The 18126-nt window shown below is 46.9% G+C and overlaps 1 protein-coding gene and 1 pseudogene across 2 annotated transcripts in view; one reads left to right on the forward strand and one right to left on the reverse strand.

Annotated features, from left to right (window-relative positions):
* LOC144167954 (uncharacterized) overlaps positions 1-18126 on the forward strand; it is a 77660-nt gene that overhangs the window by 26490 nt on the left and 33044 nt on the right. Inside the window, exons 2-3 of the mRNA XM_077697069.1 lie at positions 13518-14139; positions 14441-16373. Of these exons, the coding sequence (XP_077553195.1) occupies positions 14441-16373 (1933 nt within the window). The 5' untranslated portion in view covers positions 13518-14139. The remainder of the gene's footprint in view (positions 1-13517; positions 14140-14440; positions 16374-18126) is intronic.
* LOC144168875 (uncharacterized) lies at positions 6590-7913 on the reverse strand (annotated as a pseudogene). The gene is made up of 2 exons (XR_013322275.1): positions 7799-7913; positions 6590-7410 (listed from the first exon to the last, which is right to left on the reverse strand). The product of XR_013322275.1 is annotated as an uncharacterized LOC144168875 (transcript).

Below are 18126 nucleotides of genomic sequence, written 5' to 3' on the forward strand. Positions count from 1 at the left end.
AACTCAGTGCCCATTAAGAATTAGGGATGCATATATCAGGAGAAACTTTTGCTAGCGTTCCAGTTAGGTTTTCGACATTGGACCCACAAGAGCCAAGAAGGGCCTCACTTATGTACAACATACGCGGCGAAGTAATTAGATTATGTGTCGACACAAAAGTGGTGTACACAAAAAAGTACGAAGCATATCGAGGCATTTTAATCAATACGCCGCAATGCTGTGATATGCTTTCGTTCAGACTAGCGACGCTAGGAGATTCTTTATGGCAGTACGACCTGAGCAATGAACAGAACAAAAAATTCTGGAGACATGTTTCGCGCATCACAAAAAACAACAAACACGCTGGGAATAAAAGACAACTATTACACAGACTACACATTTTGTTAAATAGGCTCGCCGTGGAGAGAAGAATTGAAAATTACAAAGCAAGGAGGAAATTAAAAAAAATGGACTGCAAATTCTGTTAGTCGAAAAGGCCGGGAAAGCCACTTTTGATAAAACGGCTCCGTCGATAACATGGTGTTCAATAAACGGCATTCGATAAAACGACTTCGACAAAACGGCGTTCGATAAACTGTCTGGACCCCACCCGGTAGGCGACCGGTGCTACTGAGCCTGCCCCGACGCAAAAAAAAACTGGTTGAGCGCTTGCACAAGCGTAGCGGGTACCGTACCGGGACCGTTTTTCCGCTCTGCTATACCTCTCTAGTATTTGCAAGTTTGTTTTAGCGTCACAGCGCTGCGCACATAAAACACTTCCTTAGATTTTCTGCATTTTCGGGGGCCACAGAATATTTGTAAAGTTGCTTTCTTGGAATTGTGGGAGTGTGCCTTTTATTTAGAGGAAATTACTTGCAAAATTACTTGCAAAGGGTGCTGTCTACCCACTGCACCTGAGAGGAACACGGGAGTGACCCAACCGACTGGCGCACGCTGCACCACTCTGCGAAGTGAACTAGCTGCGATGACCAGTTGTCATAGCCAGGCGTTGCGCTGCTCGTTGAAGGCACACAAACCACACCTTCACTTCAGTGTCGCGAATCCACTAGTCACTGGAGCCAGGAGCAAGGGAAGCTGCGTAGCAGCCAGGTCAAATTCCAAGTTTCATCAAACTTAGCCGATTCCGAAGTCTGCGCTGGCAACACTGATACCAAGATGGCTGCGCCCACACGCAAAACGGCCACGGTAGGTTTTTGCACTTTCTTCGCAAATTCTTGGCCAATTCCGACGCAGTTTCTTGTTTTTTAGCCTAATTGTAAGTTCCGATGGAAGTTTATGGCAAGGAATGAACGCTGAGGGTGAAGTTTCAGCCGGATTCAATCAAAATTCGGTGGTTAGGCTTGACCGCCGCCTTACTTGTTTTCCGGCAGATTTCAACGGTTCCAGGGGCTCCTGAGGAATAATCTTGTTTTGTCCAGGGTCCAGGATGCTTCATGAGTTTCTGGCGAGCCTTTTCGATCGTTGTACTACTTGAATTCCCTTGAAAAACTTGTTTTTGGCCGGAGCCCAAGTGGGAGCCCCCCAACAACTGCTTGGCTTGGCTTGGTCAGGTCAAAGTGGAATCCCATGTCTAGCAGGTGCGTTGTGCAGGCGACTACGGAAGCAGGGGTGATACACAGAGCCTCATATGTTTCCCTCGAGAAAAATGCGGCCTTTGTAGGGGCTGTGTATTTCCAAACCAAGAAGTAACCCAGGATATCGTTCTCCAGCCAACTCAGCCCGCAATGAAATGGACATATGGTATCTCAATTCTTGAAAAAAAAGTAGAAGTGCAGCATTTAGCTCTCGTCATTGGAATCGTGAAATGGCATCCTTATGGGGTCTTTGCCGAAGATGTGAAATGTGCTACTGCGGACATCCACTTGTATGCAAGCTCCATGGTTTTGATGGTAGGGACAGAGTTCTCAAAGCCGAAGATGCCAAATTGCCTTCTGTACGTCTGGAGGAACCTCAGCACCGAGGTCAACTACGAAAGAATGTGCGTTAGGACAAAAATAGCGACCTAATTTGAAAATGATACACTGCGAAATATTTTGGTTCTGCATATTTGAGGGGACACAATGTCCAGGGCTATTTTCACATTCATTTTCTCAAAATTGAGAAAGAAATGTTTTCCGGACAGTCCTCTCACGGGAGTGCAGCCGCCTGCAAACAGTTTTTTCTATGTTATATGTACTTCGCAAAGATATTTTAAAGGGCCATCACACATAACTTTTTTCAGCAAGGGTTAGTGCCAATTTAATGAGATCCAGTAAGGTGCCACTCTACCTTGCTTTTGTTGGAGGTCATAGATGCCCGTCACATTCTTCGGACTTATGTATTTCCCATTGTTACACGGAAACCTGTTGTCTGCTTGGAACTGTGACCTAATGTTCAAAATCTGCCATGGGTAAACACAAGAAACAGCTTTTGTTCCTTGTCCAGAGAATGGCTGTGGGGGTATGAACATTAGCAAGAGTTTAGTGCAGTACTTGACATCACTCGCGTTCAGGTTTTATTACATACCACACGACAGGAGGGATTTTTCCTCCACTTGAAGTTGAGAAGACCTTGTAGTTCGAGGCATCATTGTCTCATAGAAGCCTCAAAACCTTAAATCCTGCGCCTTCAACTGAGTGCATGACTTCCAGCTCCAGCTGATGTAGCAGTTGTCCAATTAAAGCCTTCGTGAAGTAATAACCAATGGTACAGCCTGACAAAAAAAGAAATAACGGTGCTTCTGCTGCACTATCGATAAAAAATGAATTGTAATTTAATATAAAACATCACAATGTCAGTATACCTGTAGTGGGTTAAAAGCCCCACGAGAATATAGCATAGGAAGTATGCAGCAACTTCATCTTGCTGCGTGTACTAAGTCTCCAGTCCACCCAGTTGTACTAGTCTGTAGACCGAGTCTGCCCCCTTTGGTATCCCAAGTCTTGCTGAGTGGACATCGCGTCCATGACAAGAGAGCCACGCCGTGACACTCCCCTAGAAACCATCTGGGCTGGTTGGGTTCTTTCTTTTTTTCCCTTTGGTGATGCTGCCAGAGGATATCTGAATTTCGGAACTACTTCTTTTTGCCAGTTACGTGGCCTTCTTCGCCGCAGAAAGTGCACATGGGGAAACAGAGGTGTTCCGGGGTTGGGTTTTCAGTGCCGCATTGGGGACATTTGCTGATGCGTGCCGTAGGGCAGACATCTGACTGTTGTCTAGCCGTCATGCAGTTCTGACAGACTTGATGTGTCTTTCTGTAATGGTAGCAAACAAGTTTTCCATGGAAGTACACCGCCCAGGGAACCGTGTCACCTTCAAAAGTCAGCAGGGCTGTTTTCGATTGCCCTAAAATGCGGGCTTGGATGATTTTAGTCTTCCACATCCTCACTCTGAGGCCTCTCATGAGGTCGTCCGATGTTTTGCCGGGTAGAAATTTGTGGACAATTCCCTTCACTTCATGTTTGGAGGAAGCCACGTGCGGTATTGCGTCATACGTGATGCTGCCAAATCTCAGGAACTTGATTTTCCGAAGCTCGTTCACAGCCTCTTTGTTCGGCGTGCTGATGATTACAATGTTTGAACCCTATCGTGGGCGAACAATTGCTTCTTTCTGGTTCAATCCGCCCAGGCATGCGTTTTGTGCAGCCTGGTGATTTCGAGTGTTGAGAAATTCTTGAGAGGGAGTCCTTTCCTCGGCCTGATGATACAGCATTGGTAGGATCTCGGTTGGATTATCGAAGTATTGTTCATGGGTCAGCCAAGAAGACAGCACTGAAAATGCTGGGCCCACTGCTGCGCCAGGGGCTTCACCTCACATCGGGTGCTATTTTAACTGGTCTGGTTCAAAGCTTGTATGTTGAGCGCAACAAACGGTGTCTAGAATATCAGAGAACATGCATAGACTTGCTCTATGCTTTTAAAATTTCATCAATGAGTAACCATCCTCTAAACCTGTACTTAACGATACATCCACAGCCCAGCTCTATTTAAATCCTCCGTCTGTTTCTCTGCCCTTTTCACTGAGGGTGAGAGAGGTAGCTTTGGGTCTCACCTTCCGCTTTCTAGATTTGTACACATTATCTTTTTCTGATAGCCCACCACCATGGCAGTTTCGCGCTGTATCCTGTGATTCGCTTTAACAACAAACATTCAGAAAAGTCGGGTTCCATGAATAGCAATTTTGCAGCATTTGTATCTCTGGAGGAAAAATGCAAGTGCACAGAATTCTACAGTGATGCTTCCAAAACTGTTGGTATGGTTGCCTGTGGACCTAACCTTAATACATGTTGAACTATGAATGTATGCACTAGCATTTCGACAGCAGAGGCGTATGGCATCTTACTGTAAATCATATTGTCCAAAATGAAATTCCCATTTCCATTATTTACACTGACTCCGTGAGTGATGTCCAGGCATTATCTTCCAAAAAGCCTAGAAAGAACCATGTCATCAATCTTGTTTTTAAAGGGGCACTGACACAAAAATTTTGCATCTTGTTTTTTTTGTTGCGATAAGTAGCTAGTGACCTACTTATAACCTGTAGAAACCTCATTTGCTTCAGCGTGCGACGGTTGTTTAATTAGAGGCATTTTCAATGCGGCCAGTCGCCGTTTCGGTTTCAGCGAGTGCTGTGAAACGATGGATTTTGTGGATTTTGTGTGAACAAAGCTGACCACGTGACCGTCGGAGGGATATCACAGAGCAGAGCCGCCGTAGCACTGTCGAATCCGCATCGACGGCAGTTTCTGCGAATGCCCCCACGTACTGATCTCGTGAGGCGCTTAATTAAAAAGCGACCGTGGATGTGACGCAGGCGCTGCGAGTGCAAATGCTACCGCGGCTAAAGAACGACGCGCGACGCTCGAGACGGTGGGTGGCAATACGCGTGCTGGGAGCAGCCGGCCGGTCTGCCTACAGGTCCGCCTACCGATGCGTTCGGCTTAGCACTGCGGCGGATATTCGAGTGCCGCTCTCGTAAGCGGTGCAGATGACAATTTTTATAGCAACCCGCCATCGCATCATTAACTCCTTTCTCATGTAAGCCACCATGGTCGGGACTTGGGGACAATTTCGTGCAGCGGTAACAAGCTATCACTCGAGCTACCTGCGCCGGCCTGGGCCACTTGCGGCCGTGGCCGCCGCCTGCAAAGCGACCGTGCGGCTAGCTCAGTGGGCTTTTCGTGCCTCCGGCGCCTTTTTTGCATCCAGTGGTAATAAACAGTAATAGAAACAGAGTGCCTGGAATCGCTGTAGAACTTTGGTCGCGGCCAGCTGCCCGATGAGCTGACGAAATCACGGCGCCTCCGCCGCCAACGATCGGGTCGTTCGTTCTCGAGAGCAGAAGCTCCGCCCTCCGGCCCTCCGATTGGAGCGGAGAGCTGGGCGAGCCGGCGGAAAACGCCAGCAGTGCGGAAGCGGCAAACACAAACTCGTGACGTGTTGTATGTTGTTTTATTTACACAATATCCTCGGGATGTCGATTGCGCGTGGTCCTCTGCTGGCTGCATGGTTGCGTTTCGCACACTTTAAAATTGATTTTAAATATGTTCTAGGCCGTTTTCGCCGCTGATATTTTGCAGATGATGTATATGTGCTCCCACCAATCTATCTTCGAAGTTATCTCGCCCTCAAAATTTTGTGTCAGTGCCCCTTTAACACAATCCTGGCCGCATACACTCGAAAACTCAAAATGTTTATGTGCTGGGTTCCTAGGCACTCTGGCATTGCCGGACACGAGGTGGCTGATGAGAGAGGGCTGGGGCTGCTCTGCTTAAGAACACAGCAGGAGCAATGGCGCTCTTGGCCTTAGATGCCCTTGCGCCAAAAAACCCCACCAAAGAAGAAGTGATGAGTAGTGTGCAGAAATAGCAAGGCACACAGTGCTACAGAGCGCGTGCCCACAGTGGCATCGTGAGAGAGAGATGAGGATTTCAGCAAGCACAAAGGCCCATCGAATCAAAATTAGGAAAGCCAATTTCGACACACTCCCACAAGACCTTGCAACTCCTCAGCAGTTCAGCAGTGCAGCATGCGCTTACGGCCTGGAGAACGAGCCCGTAGCTTGTAAAGAATATTAAGCGTTGCAGAAATGCACAGTGACTGAGGTCGGCCTCGTGGTGTGCATACCGCAGCCATGGTTATGTTGCAGCCCCAACGGATTGTTAGTAAAGGAGGGCAAGATTTGCCTGTTGGAGGTCAAATGTCCGTCAAGGTGTGAGAAGCGGCCAATAGTTGATCAGAACGTCAACGTTGACTACCTTGAAGTTCACTGGAAAGAGCTTAAGTTGCACAAAAATCACGTGTACTACACGCAGGTGCAAGTGAGCATGTACGTTGTTGGTGCAGGTGTGTGTGACTTCTACATTTACTCACCAAGGGGGTCTGCTTGTGAAGGTGAACAGAGACAATTCTTTTTTATGGGAAGTAATACCAAAATCGGAATGGTTTTTCTTTAGGCACTACTTTCCAGCTGTCCTAAAGAGACAAAAAAGCCTATGATGCAGTCACACTTGCTCTTTATTGCATACGAAGTTCAAAAGACAAAAAACACAATAAAACCACGCATTTGTCTTTATACAGTCGATTACTGGACCCTGCATGTTTGCTAGGATGCTACATACGTGCACAATGTTGTCGATGTTGTACTTGTTGCATTTGTCTTTATACAGTCTTGATTACTGGACCCTGCATGTTTGCTAGGATGCTACATACGTGCACAATTTTGTCAATGTTGCACTTCAGCTGTGGGGTTACTCTTTGTCTCAATATGGAAATCTCGATGCGCTGGATGCACCTCTCAACATGAATTTGGTGAGATGTAACCTTGTACATCTCGGCTATTTCCGCTTTGGTAAACTGCTCATTCGCCCTTGCAAACGGTGGCATGATGAGCGTCACCTCTTTTGTATCCAAGCTCGACTTCACGTGTGGAAAGCCTTTATCCGCCATAACCATATCACCAGGTTCCAGGATATTAATTAACCCAGAATTAGCAAGGATGTACGTGTCACTTGCTTTGCCACCGTAAACATTCGAAACGAATGTAATGTACCCTGATGGGGTAATGCCGACAAGAAACTTCAGTGTGAAATCGCTTTTGTAATTGCTCCAGCAATTTACGCAGTCGGAGACCTTGCCAGGCTTCTCAATTCTCACTTCAGTACAATCAACAATCACCCTTCAGTTAGGATACTTTGCGCGAAAAGAAGCAGGCATTGCCCCAAAAACCGTCTCCCTGGAAATCCATTTCAGCCAGCCTTGTGTGCCTACATACACAGAGTCCAAAATTGCATAAAAAATGCGCGATGCGCTGGTATGATGAACACCAAATAGTACTTCTAGGGCGGAAAATGTCACGCCATGCTTCATCTTCATCACGAAGAGAAGCACCTTGCTTTCCATCGGAAGATCTAAGTACCACTGGGCACGCACCTGTAAACAAATACTTTTTTATAGCAAAAGCAAGAAATGGCCCAATGAGCAAAAAAAGACGGCTTCTCTGTGAAGGTTTCCACAGCGCATGCATCTCAGTCTAACGAAAGATAGCCCCAAATCAGTACACAGCATATGTAGGAAGGAAGCCAAAAAAAAAGCAGCCAACGGAGAAAACAGGCAGCGAAATTTCTCATCGTCACCAACTATCCCAGAGCATGCCAGAAGGAAGTAAGCAAGAGGACAAAGCCCTTTGAGAATGCTTTGGGAATGGGTGAAAACAAAAAGTAAGGCTCAACGGGTTTTCTTGCACCAATTACGCTACTGACTGCGTGAACTTCAAACCCAAATTTTAGCATCACCCCTTTTACGTGGATTCTATATTTACCTTTGGGATCAGACTGAGCAGCGTCATGAACACCAATGATGTCACTCCAGTCAGGTCCCTCAGAGCATTGTCCTTATCATTGCTGTCCACCAATGACTGGGAGCCGTAAAAACCTTTTGGGCTCTTGTGGTCATAGACACGAATGTGCTCTCGTGGTCATAGACTGAAGGAAGCGGATAACTGTTGTATCCTACAAGCCATGCTTACCAGATGCAGAAATTATAGGGCACCCTATCTATCTAAGTACAAAAACAATGCAAGTCTGGCATTGTAACGTGCAAATTTTACAAGAATTCACTTGTCTTCACTTCTACCAACCACATAATGAAACTGAGTTCATACAACACTCTCATGGAACGAATCGAACAAAGCCCATTCTCACCGTTTTCATGTACCTGTGCAGGAGACAAGAGGGATGAGAAGTGAAGCTTGCACACAGACACACACTAACCAAATCACGGCCATTCTGCCCTGAAAATGTTTTACGGCCCTTGTACTAGCTATGGGTGATGGCAGCAGCTAAAAGTAGCGGACATCCTGACAATATGCGCACAACTACTGACTTAAGTGCATGACCTGAATGGCACTAAGTACTCATGAAGTGCTGGAGCACTTACTCCAAAAAACTCTGTAACTTGGCTGCCATATAAACAGGTGTGGCAGTTAGAAACAAGGGTGGCGACTTTGTACATGCGTCCCACGTGCTGTAGCGAGGACTTTTGATCCTTATGAAAGTCCACAAAAGAAAGCTCGCCAGCCACCTCCCCGAAGCCCCACTCCACTGCCTGCCGCATGGTGCTCATGCGGCGGTTGAAGCGGGCTTCATGGGGCTGCAGGGATGCGCCTCCATAAGGCTTCATGAGAAGCGGCTTCAGTGGATAGGCCGGGTCCCCATAGATGACCAACCTCTGGCCCTGTGCCACCTTTTCGAGGTTCTCATACAGCCTGGAATCCTTCAGGATACCTGAAGGAACGGAAACAAATTTTCAGTGCAGTAGTTTGTTAGAAAATTGCACTCTACTTTGCAAAACAGTTTTCCTTGAAGCACAAATATTTAAATTGGCAAAACCCTGTTTTAGCGATTCGCTTTCCCAGAAGCAAACAATCAAGTCTTTTTTTGTGTGTGCATACTCTGCAGTTACTGTGAACCCTCAATAACTTAAACTGCTGCAAGCTTGGGAAAAATTTCAGTGAACTGGAGTTCTGAGTTGTACTTTTGCATACACAGACACTTCCTTGAAGACTTTTTTGAAAGACAAACGGCAATCCCACTTGTGTTGCCGCAATCCGCTGAGAACCTCTTTATAACGACCATGCTTTATAGGATAGCGCTGGTAATTGTAGAATAAACGCATCCTGTCCTGTGTTGCTTGTTGCTTGCTCTACCTCGGTTATGCTCTGAAAAGGCAAACGTTGTCGATTTTCCTGGAACAAAATTGTTCAGTCAGGGAAAGGCAACCCAGCGCAGCCAGATTTTCGTGTCGCACTCACAGTGGGGAAAGTGATGTATTGCAGAAGATGACTAACTGCACACATTACAGAGCACCATGGCGGACCACAGCAGAAATCGAAACTGGCTGTGCTAAATGCCAGCCATGGCGCGTGCGGCGCTGGCGTCACCGGTTAAAGGTCAGCCCAACTGCTCGCTGTAAATGGTATGGTCGCCACTGCAGAAAACTTCTAGATGTGATGTTAGAGTCAGCACTGCCGTTGCTCCTATTTTATCTCCTCACTAGCCCTTCTAGTGTGGCCCCTAGTGAACAGCGATTTCGTGGTTCTTACATAAATAATTGCAATCACACGCTTACAGAATGCCAGCTGAAGAACCTGTGGGTTGCTCAGACAAAGACCAATTTCCAAAACAGCCATGGCTGGTTGATGCAAGGTGGTAAGCCATCGGCAAGTGAGAGTATTCGTTGTGACGTCACCACAGCGTGAAAGTATGCTGGCAGCTTGAGCCGTGCAGGTAGCGGCCATATCTCTGGTGGTGAACTTGCATGGGTGCACTGGGGGGCGGTGTAGTTATGGTGCACGGTGTTGTCAGTGACCAGCGGTCACTCTTCCTTCATGTGAGATGTTTCTATTTTATGCAACTGGATACTGCTGCCATATTACCGGGAACGTTTTTTATTTGTTTCCACTTCACTTTTGTTTGCTAGCACAGCACTGTAAACAGGTGATCTGTTCAATATGTAAACTTCTCCACAACACACTCCAGGTCCCTTCCACATATATGTGCATTGCATGAAAAAGTTAAGGAGAGTAATCGTCGCAATTATCTTACCAGCATCATGGCGCCTTCCTTTGTATGTCCTATCTAGCTGGCAGATGATGCCGTTGGCACACGTGACGGCTTGGTATTTGACAACATGACATCTTTTGTGCCCAGAGAAGAATTCTTTCTGGTCCACTGTGGGGCGGCACATGCGGCCCGCCGTCCCATCAATGAAGCCCCAGCAGCTCCTGAGTGGGGCACCCCTCGCATGGACGGCCTGAAACAGCCGACCGTTAATTAGAAGTGCGCTCCGTGCATAAACGCAATGAGTTCTTACCTCGGCAAACTCTTGCAGTTGGGACGGATTCATCCACCGGTGGCTCTTCATGTCAGAGAGTAAGTGGGTGAAATAATACTCGATGTGCGCGAGCACTTTGTTCACAACACTTGAAGTAACTGTGCCGTGGCACCCGAACTCCACTTCCAGTTCGCACAGCCTGTTCGGGTACGCGAGGCGCCGCATGGTCATGCAGAATGCCTCCATACCGGACACCCTCACGCATTGGGTGCTCATGACTTTTTCCGGCACTCTGAGCAACGTGCGTAGTTCGTCGATGTCCCTATCAAAGCGGAACAGTTCCAAAAACTTCACCCGGCGTATACTCCAGCAGGCCGTACTGCGAAGTTAGCAGGGAGGCTCAGGCTGCTGGAGCTCCGACGTGAGGAAATAGATGTCTTCTGTTTCGCGCCACGTGAGAGCATCTAGCAGCCGCGGGTCGTGCAGCACACTGTATGGCATAGCTGCGGTTGAGGGAGCCCCCCCACGAAAGCACGAAAGGTGAAACACAAGATGGTTCGCGAACCAAAACACAGCAAGCTTGCGAGGGTGACGCAAAACACTACCAGCAACGCGATAAACAGATCAAAAACAGAAGACGCCAAATGCACAGCCACTGTCACTGAAATGCACTGGGCACGACCCATGCCGACGCAGCGCGCAGGTAACAGGCCCCCGCAACACGTCGCTAGCAGTCTGCTAAATTATAAATGTAACCGTAAATTGTCTTACATTGATTGGAACAACGATTGTTTACTTTGTGTAAGATTTATTTTACATTTACAATGCTTTAGGGGAAACTGCATTGTTTATTTACGTATTGTTAGCGTGTATTTTTTGCAACAACTCGGCTAATCCGCCATTACATGGAATGAACGGTACGACGTTATGGAGTGCTAAAACACGTTTTCCGTCTCACTCCATCTAAAGGATCCGGTACATGCGCACGCATGCGCAGTCGGGTCCCGGTACATACGTAAACAACGTAACGAACGGAACGGCCGGACCATACGGACTGCTAAAACACTCTATTTTCGTTATGTTCAAGTGCTTCGGCTGTACCGACCAATGACTGTACTGCCGCATTCAGTTCTGAGTCCACGATCTCCTTCAGGTTGAAGGCCCAGTAGTGCACAGTCTTCACAATGTCACGGCAGTTGACTAGCAAATCGTTGAGTCTTGGAACGCTTCCAAATCCGTACTTGCTGACCAGGTTGTGTAGGCATGGTCCAACACACAGCTTCTGTTCTGTGCACGCGAGACTCACTGTGCACTTCATGTTCGAGCTAACATCAGTGACTGCACAAGCTTCCTTTCCCATCATGTTCAATTCTTCAAGGCACCTTTGAAACTGATTCTTGAAAGCAGTGCCTCTGTCTCTCGGTCATGTGTCGTCTCTTGTTGAGAGCCAATGATATGAGCTCGACGTTCTCTGAAATAAAAACAGCAACCATGACACTCTGAAATAGTGGGGTCAGAAAAATAGATAGTGTTCCAGATAGTGGAACAGATAGTGAAATAGATAGTGGAACAGATAGTGTTCCACCAGGCACATGTTTATCTGCCTTTGAAACTCCTTGTGAATCTTATAAGGATGACAACAGGCAAGACGTCAGTAAAGGTGGTTACAGAAACACTGCTCTGCCTGTTCTGGCAGTTTGACAGTCTGTCAGTGAAACTGAAGCACTGTCATCGATAAAGCATTCTGGATTTGCTTACAGGCTTAATTTTTACCGAAGACGACATTAAAATGTTGGAGATAACTTCATCTGTTTATTATCTGGATTCTCAAATTTGTCTTTCGGTGGCTGATGACGTTAATTAACGGGGTACAAATAAACAAATGTAGCCATTGACAGTCCGTTGTGGATGGACCGCCCATCATCCAATGATTGCCCTTAATTAACGGGATTTCTTTCCTTGACAGTGCCATGATGGCATGCTGATGCATTACTGAGAGCTTAAAGGAAAACACTGCTGTTAGAGCTCGTTATTTTGAACCCCAAGGCGACGCGATCTCAGTTCGAATTAATGAAAGTTTGGAGTAATGAACGTGAACAATAACTACAGTATACTGCATTAACGTGAGAGTTTGGGCGAATGGGTACTTCATGGAAAAAATTGCTTACAGCGTTAGCATTACAGCACAAAGGATGCTTAGTGCACAAAGGATGAAGAGAGTGGCAACAAGGACAAGTGCTTGTCCTAGCCACTCTTTTCGTCCTTCGTGTAATTGCACCGTAAGCATTAATTCAGTGGAGTATACTGCAAGTGGGAAGCCGTGCAGCATGTCAACTCTTTGATTCTTGAAAAAAGCGTGTGCTTCTGGCCTGCCTTTTGGTTGCTAAAGGCGACAGGCAGCATTTTTTCCTCCGACAAACACTTGTTGCGGAAAGCCTCATTTTTGCCTTCTTAAAAACTGCAGAAGTGGCTGGATGCATTTCGTCCGGCCGTAACTTCTGCGCTACCAGTGGCAATATGCTTCATCCTAGTCGTCATTGGCAGCCACAGTTTCTGTGCTTTTGACCTGTGATATGATGCCTGCATCTCTTAGCACTACTGTACTCGCGTCCCCATTGATCGAAATTGCATAGAATGTGTCAGCCACAATATTGGCCCGCCATACAGGACTTAGATTGGTGTTACCTTGTTCTGCGGTCTCCATTTAACGCAGCCCTGCATGTAGGCACAGGGTAGGTTTCTTTGGCCATGTGCGAGGCACCAGAGCACTGGCGCGGGGGCATGCAGTTTGATTTATCCGTGGCCCTATAGGCTCCGTGCGCTGGTGTTTTGAGCGAGATCACAGCGCCACCTTACGGCGACTTTGTCGTTTTCCGGATGTGTCCGCTCGTCCGCGCCGGGTAGCCGTGCGGAGATTTCGGCGTCGTTGCGATAAAGTGGAAGTCGGAATGAGTACTTCTGTGTACTGCTGTGTTTACGGCTGTCACAACAGCTATAAAAACACCCTGGGCAAGCTTCCGAAGATCAAATTCTATCGGTTCCCCTGGAAACCGTACGAAATGGACAGACGACAACGATGGATCCGAGCAGTACGACGTGCGAGGTAAACAGTGCCTTATTACGGATTCAGAAGTCTGTCATGCTGATTTTTTTTGCAATTGTGGTTTATATTTGGCGATCTTCTGTCTCTTCGCGTCCGCGATCAGCCCAAGCGGGGACCTGTGGCAGCCAGTGCGTGGTGAAACACGCATATGCAGCGCGCACTTCGTCGGCAACGACAAAAGCTCGGTCGCCATGCACCCAGCTTACGTCCCAACAATCTTCCCGGCGTGCTACGGTTGACGAGACGGCGGCCTGGGTGACACAAAACTGGAGAGATTCCAGAGGCAAGTACCGCCGGCTGAACCACGGACGGTTTGGACGTGCTCCCGAGCACGTCTGACCGGCTGCGGCTTAACAAAATAAGCCTAAATGCGTGCGTTAATCATGTTTGGTAAATGGCAGTGTGAACGGCCTTTTTTTTTGTCGCAGAACGTCTTCTCCCCTGCACATTAGTATGACGTTTTGCTCATATTTTGGCAATGCGTATATTTGTTCGTTCTCCAGCGTTCCGATGCTCATCGCTGCTTACCACTTTCTAGGTCTGAGCGTCGAGCTTCTGCCCGTGTAACAGCGGTTGCGTCGAGTACAGACATCGTGACAGATGCTTCGTTGCCGCAGGGAGATGGGACACGGGACTTTGCTGAAGATGCTGAAAGTGAATACTTGCTTTCCTTTGTTGTCAGTGAAGCAGCGTCAGCACAAGAAAGCACGAGCTCCGTATCTGTGGTGAGCCGCCTACTTGCTTGTTTTTATGATTACACTTTGCGAACGTCGGTTTCTGGTACTCTGCTTCCAGTTTGCACCAAAATCACGGAACTTTGTTTGTTTATTTTTTCTCTAACTTTGTTATTTCATCTGTCACGAGTGAGGAGGCTTTCATTGTTGTCTTAAATCAACACACTTTTACTTAGTGGCACTGTGATTATCACACTGCTCCACTGTTTTTATTTGACTTTGGCAGCATGATTGCCGGTTTATTTAATTACCTTCAGAGGTGTCACGTCAGCATGTGCAACATCTTCTGCAGATGACTCAGACCGACGGAGATTCGTGCAAAGGCTCCTGCAACATCTTCCTGTCGGTGACGTCGAATGGCACAGCATCGACCCAAGTGTGCCATGTTGGCAGTGAAGATTGCGCTACTCATATAGATGTTATTCCGAAGCGTACAGTAACTTGTGGCGATGAGGAGCGAAGCTGTGTGTTTACTGGGTACAGGTCCCTAAATGAAAGGGAAGATTCCTTTACGGAGCTGTGTGGCGTAAGTGCCAATGCATTTGCACTCCTCGTGTCACTGTTGGCACCGCTAGTGGTTAGAAGTAGTGATGTGCCTATTTCTCAAAAGCTCGTTATTTTTTTAATGAAGATGAAGCTGGGCCTGTCTTTTGCCAGCATCGGTGTGTTATTCGGCATCCACCGGGCAACTGCAAGTCGAATATTCTATTTCATATTGAGCAACTTGCTGAGGGCCATGGAGAGGTGGATACCTGAGCCACCGACCGCTGTAGTGCAGGCAGCCATGCCTCCTTGCTTTAGGGTGCACTACCCAGAGTGTCGGTTTATTATCGACTGCACTGAGCTAAGGACGGAGGAGCCTCCCACCATCGAACAGCGGAGGGCATTGTTTTCCCACTACAAGGGCACCTACACCTTGAAGTTCCTTGTTGCAATTCTCCCAAACGGAGCGGTGACGTTTGTGTCCAAAGCATATGGGGGCAGAGCTTCGGATACCGACGGTGGGAATGATTTGTTGCAAACGCAAGCGGATGTTTTAGGTGCCCACTTTTCAGATGTTTCTAGCGATAAAAATTACACACAAGAGTTCATGAGACATAAGGCTAGTGCTGAAAAGCTCAGGATTAAAAATACTAGCAACAACACTGAAGACTATAACCAAGAATTTACATTGTACGAACTTAAAAGAGCACTAGCTCAGTGCAAGGCTACTTCTGTTGGCCCTGACCTCATTCACTACGCTTTTCTACAACACCTAAATGATAGCTGCTTAGAAGTGCTTCTGAAGTTCTTTAATAAAATCTGGAAAACGGGTAGGCTGCCCAAAGCATGGAAAAAGGCTGTCGTAATTCCGTTACTGAAAGATGGCAAGCCACCCGACTGTCCATCAAGCTACCAACCCATAACGTTGACCAGTTGTCTGTGCAAGACATTTGAGCGGATAGTCAATTTTAGATTGGTCTTTGTTCTCGAACGTTCAGGTTACTTAGACAGGTTTCAATGTGGTTTTCGGCAGTTTCGGTCTACAACTGACCACCTTGTTCGGCTTGAAACAATGATACGAGATGCTTTCGTTAACAACCAGTTTTGCCTTGCTGTCTTTTTTGATATGGCTAAGGCTTATGATACCACTTGGCGGTATGGAATTCTGCAGGATATGGCAGCAATGGGAATCGGAGGGCGAATGTTTTCATGTGTACAAGATTTTCTTCAAGAACGAACCTTTACTGTGAGACTGGGCAATGCAGTCTCCCGTTCTTTCAGCCAGGAAAATGGAGTACCTCAGGGCAGTGTGCTAAGTGTGACACTCTTCGCCATTAAAATAAATTCCTTGGCAAAGGTTATTCCTCGACCGGTTATGTACTCCCTTTACGTCGATGACCTGCAGATTGCCTTTTCGTCATGTAACCAATCAGTCTGTGAAAGACAAATCCAGACTACGGTCAATCGGTTGCAACGATGGGCAGATGAAAACGGTTTTCGCTTTGCTCCTGAGAAGTGTGCATGTGTGTGCTTCGCGCGGAAACGAGGTATTCATGCCAAGCCTGAAATAAAAATTAGGGATATGCTCGTTCCAGTACACAGTGAGCACAAATTCTTGGGCATCATTTATGACTCCAAATTAACGTTTGGGGCTCACATAAAGACACTCAAAATGACCTGCATGAGGACACTTAACATATTGAAAATTTTGTCGCACAAGTCATGGGGGGCCGACCGCGCATGTTTGCTCAGAATTTATGGCTCACTTGTACGGTCTCGTCTTGATTACGACTGCATTGTTTATGGGTCAGCTCGCCAATCTGTTCTCACCTCACTCGATCCAGTGCAAAACTTGGGCCTAAGACTTGCCTCAGGTGCATATCGTACCTCCCCTGTTGCTAGTCTTTACGTTGAGTGCAATGAGTGGCCTCTGCAGTACCGTCGAGCGTACCTAAGTGGAGTATATGCAGCCAAAATAGCACGCATAAATGACCATCCTTGTGCCGAAGAATTGTTTGAAAATAAGTACAAGAAGCTCTATGAGAACAAACCAAGAGTGGTCCGCCCTCTTGCCCTCCGTTTGGAGGAGTGCATGACTCTGTACTCTTTCAAGATATGCCCGCCAACTCTTTTGAGTTTATCGGATGCTTTAGCCCCTTGGGACTATAGTGCTGTCAAATGTGACCTGTCGCTGTTAAAATACGACAAGAAAGCTTTTCCACACCAGTTTTTGCGCCAAGAATTTCTTGCACTTAAGGATAAATACAGTAGCTATTGCCACTACTTTACTGATGGTTCAAAAACTGCTGGTCATACTGGTTATGCTTTTGTAAACTCGTCGGCAGTTACTGTAGCTGAGAGGATAGCTGATGAGGGCAGTGTCTTCACTGCAGAGGTTTTTGGTATAACCTCAGCTATTGAAGACGTAATAGCAAGTGGACTACAAAAAGTGGCGATTTTTACAGATTCCTTAAGCGCCATACGTGCTTTGACCTCCCTTGTCCCTTCCAAAAATGCGGCTGTAGGTATGCTAAAAAATCGACTGTGCCGCCTTACATCGGCAGGGGTTAGTGTCGTCTTTTGTTGGATACCAAGCCACATTGGCATTCCAGAAAATGAAACTGTCGATAGAGCAGCATACGATACTAAGCATTGTGCAATAACGAAGTCCAAGGTTCCTTACCAGGACCTTCGGAACACCATACGAAAGTCCATTACAATGTACTGGCAAACTGAATGGGACAGACAGACTGAAAATAAGTTACACCTAGTGAAACCATACCTATCTGAATGGAAAAGTTGCAGACACAGAAATCGTTTTTATGAGGTTATTTTATGCCGACTGCGAATAGGTCACACTGTGCTCACACACGGCTTCCTGATCCAGAATGAACAGAAACCCGTGTGTGACCACTGTGGAGATCCTCTTACCGTACTCCATGTTTTAATAAGCTGCCCACACCTTGAAGCAGCACGCATTAGACATTTCAAAGCATTATACACCTTTTGCATCCCTTTACACCCTGCGCTTTTACTTAGTGATGAACCGTTGGTGGATTTTAGTAACGTTTTCAAATTTTTTGAGGACACCGGCCTTCTACACCGGTTTTAGCTATGTGCATCTTTGAGTCCTTTTAAAATGTTTGTAATCTTCACAACACCTTGAATAACATCGTTTAACCGTTGCATAACTATTCTACCCTGCGTCTGGCGCATTATAACCGAGAGGTTGCTGTGCCAAAAAACCACAACTTCTTCTTCTTCTTCTTCATACATCACAGTGGACTCGGGTTTTCTTGACCGAGTGCAGCTGGGAGATGTCGTGTTGGCTGACAAAGGATTTCCTGGAATCAGGGCACCACTGCAAGGGCAAAAGGCCGTTCTAGTTTTACCACCTTTTTCGAAAGGCAATGCCCAATTCACGCACGAGGAAATGCTACAAACGTATCACGTGGCTCAAGTTCGCATACATGTAGAGCGCGTCATCCAACGCAT

Source organism: Haemaphysalis longicornis, unplaced genomic scaffold, assembly GCF_048455015.1.
Source record: "Haemaphysalis longicornis isolate Haplotype H1 unplaced genomic scaffold, Haemaphysalis longicornis Haplotype H1 scaffold_2, whole genome shotgun sequence".
NCBI lineage: Eukaryota > Metazoa > Arthropoda > Arachnida > Ixodida > Ixodidae > Haemaphysalis > Haemaphysalis longicornis.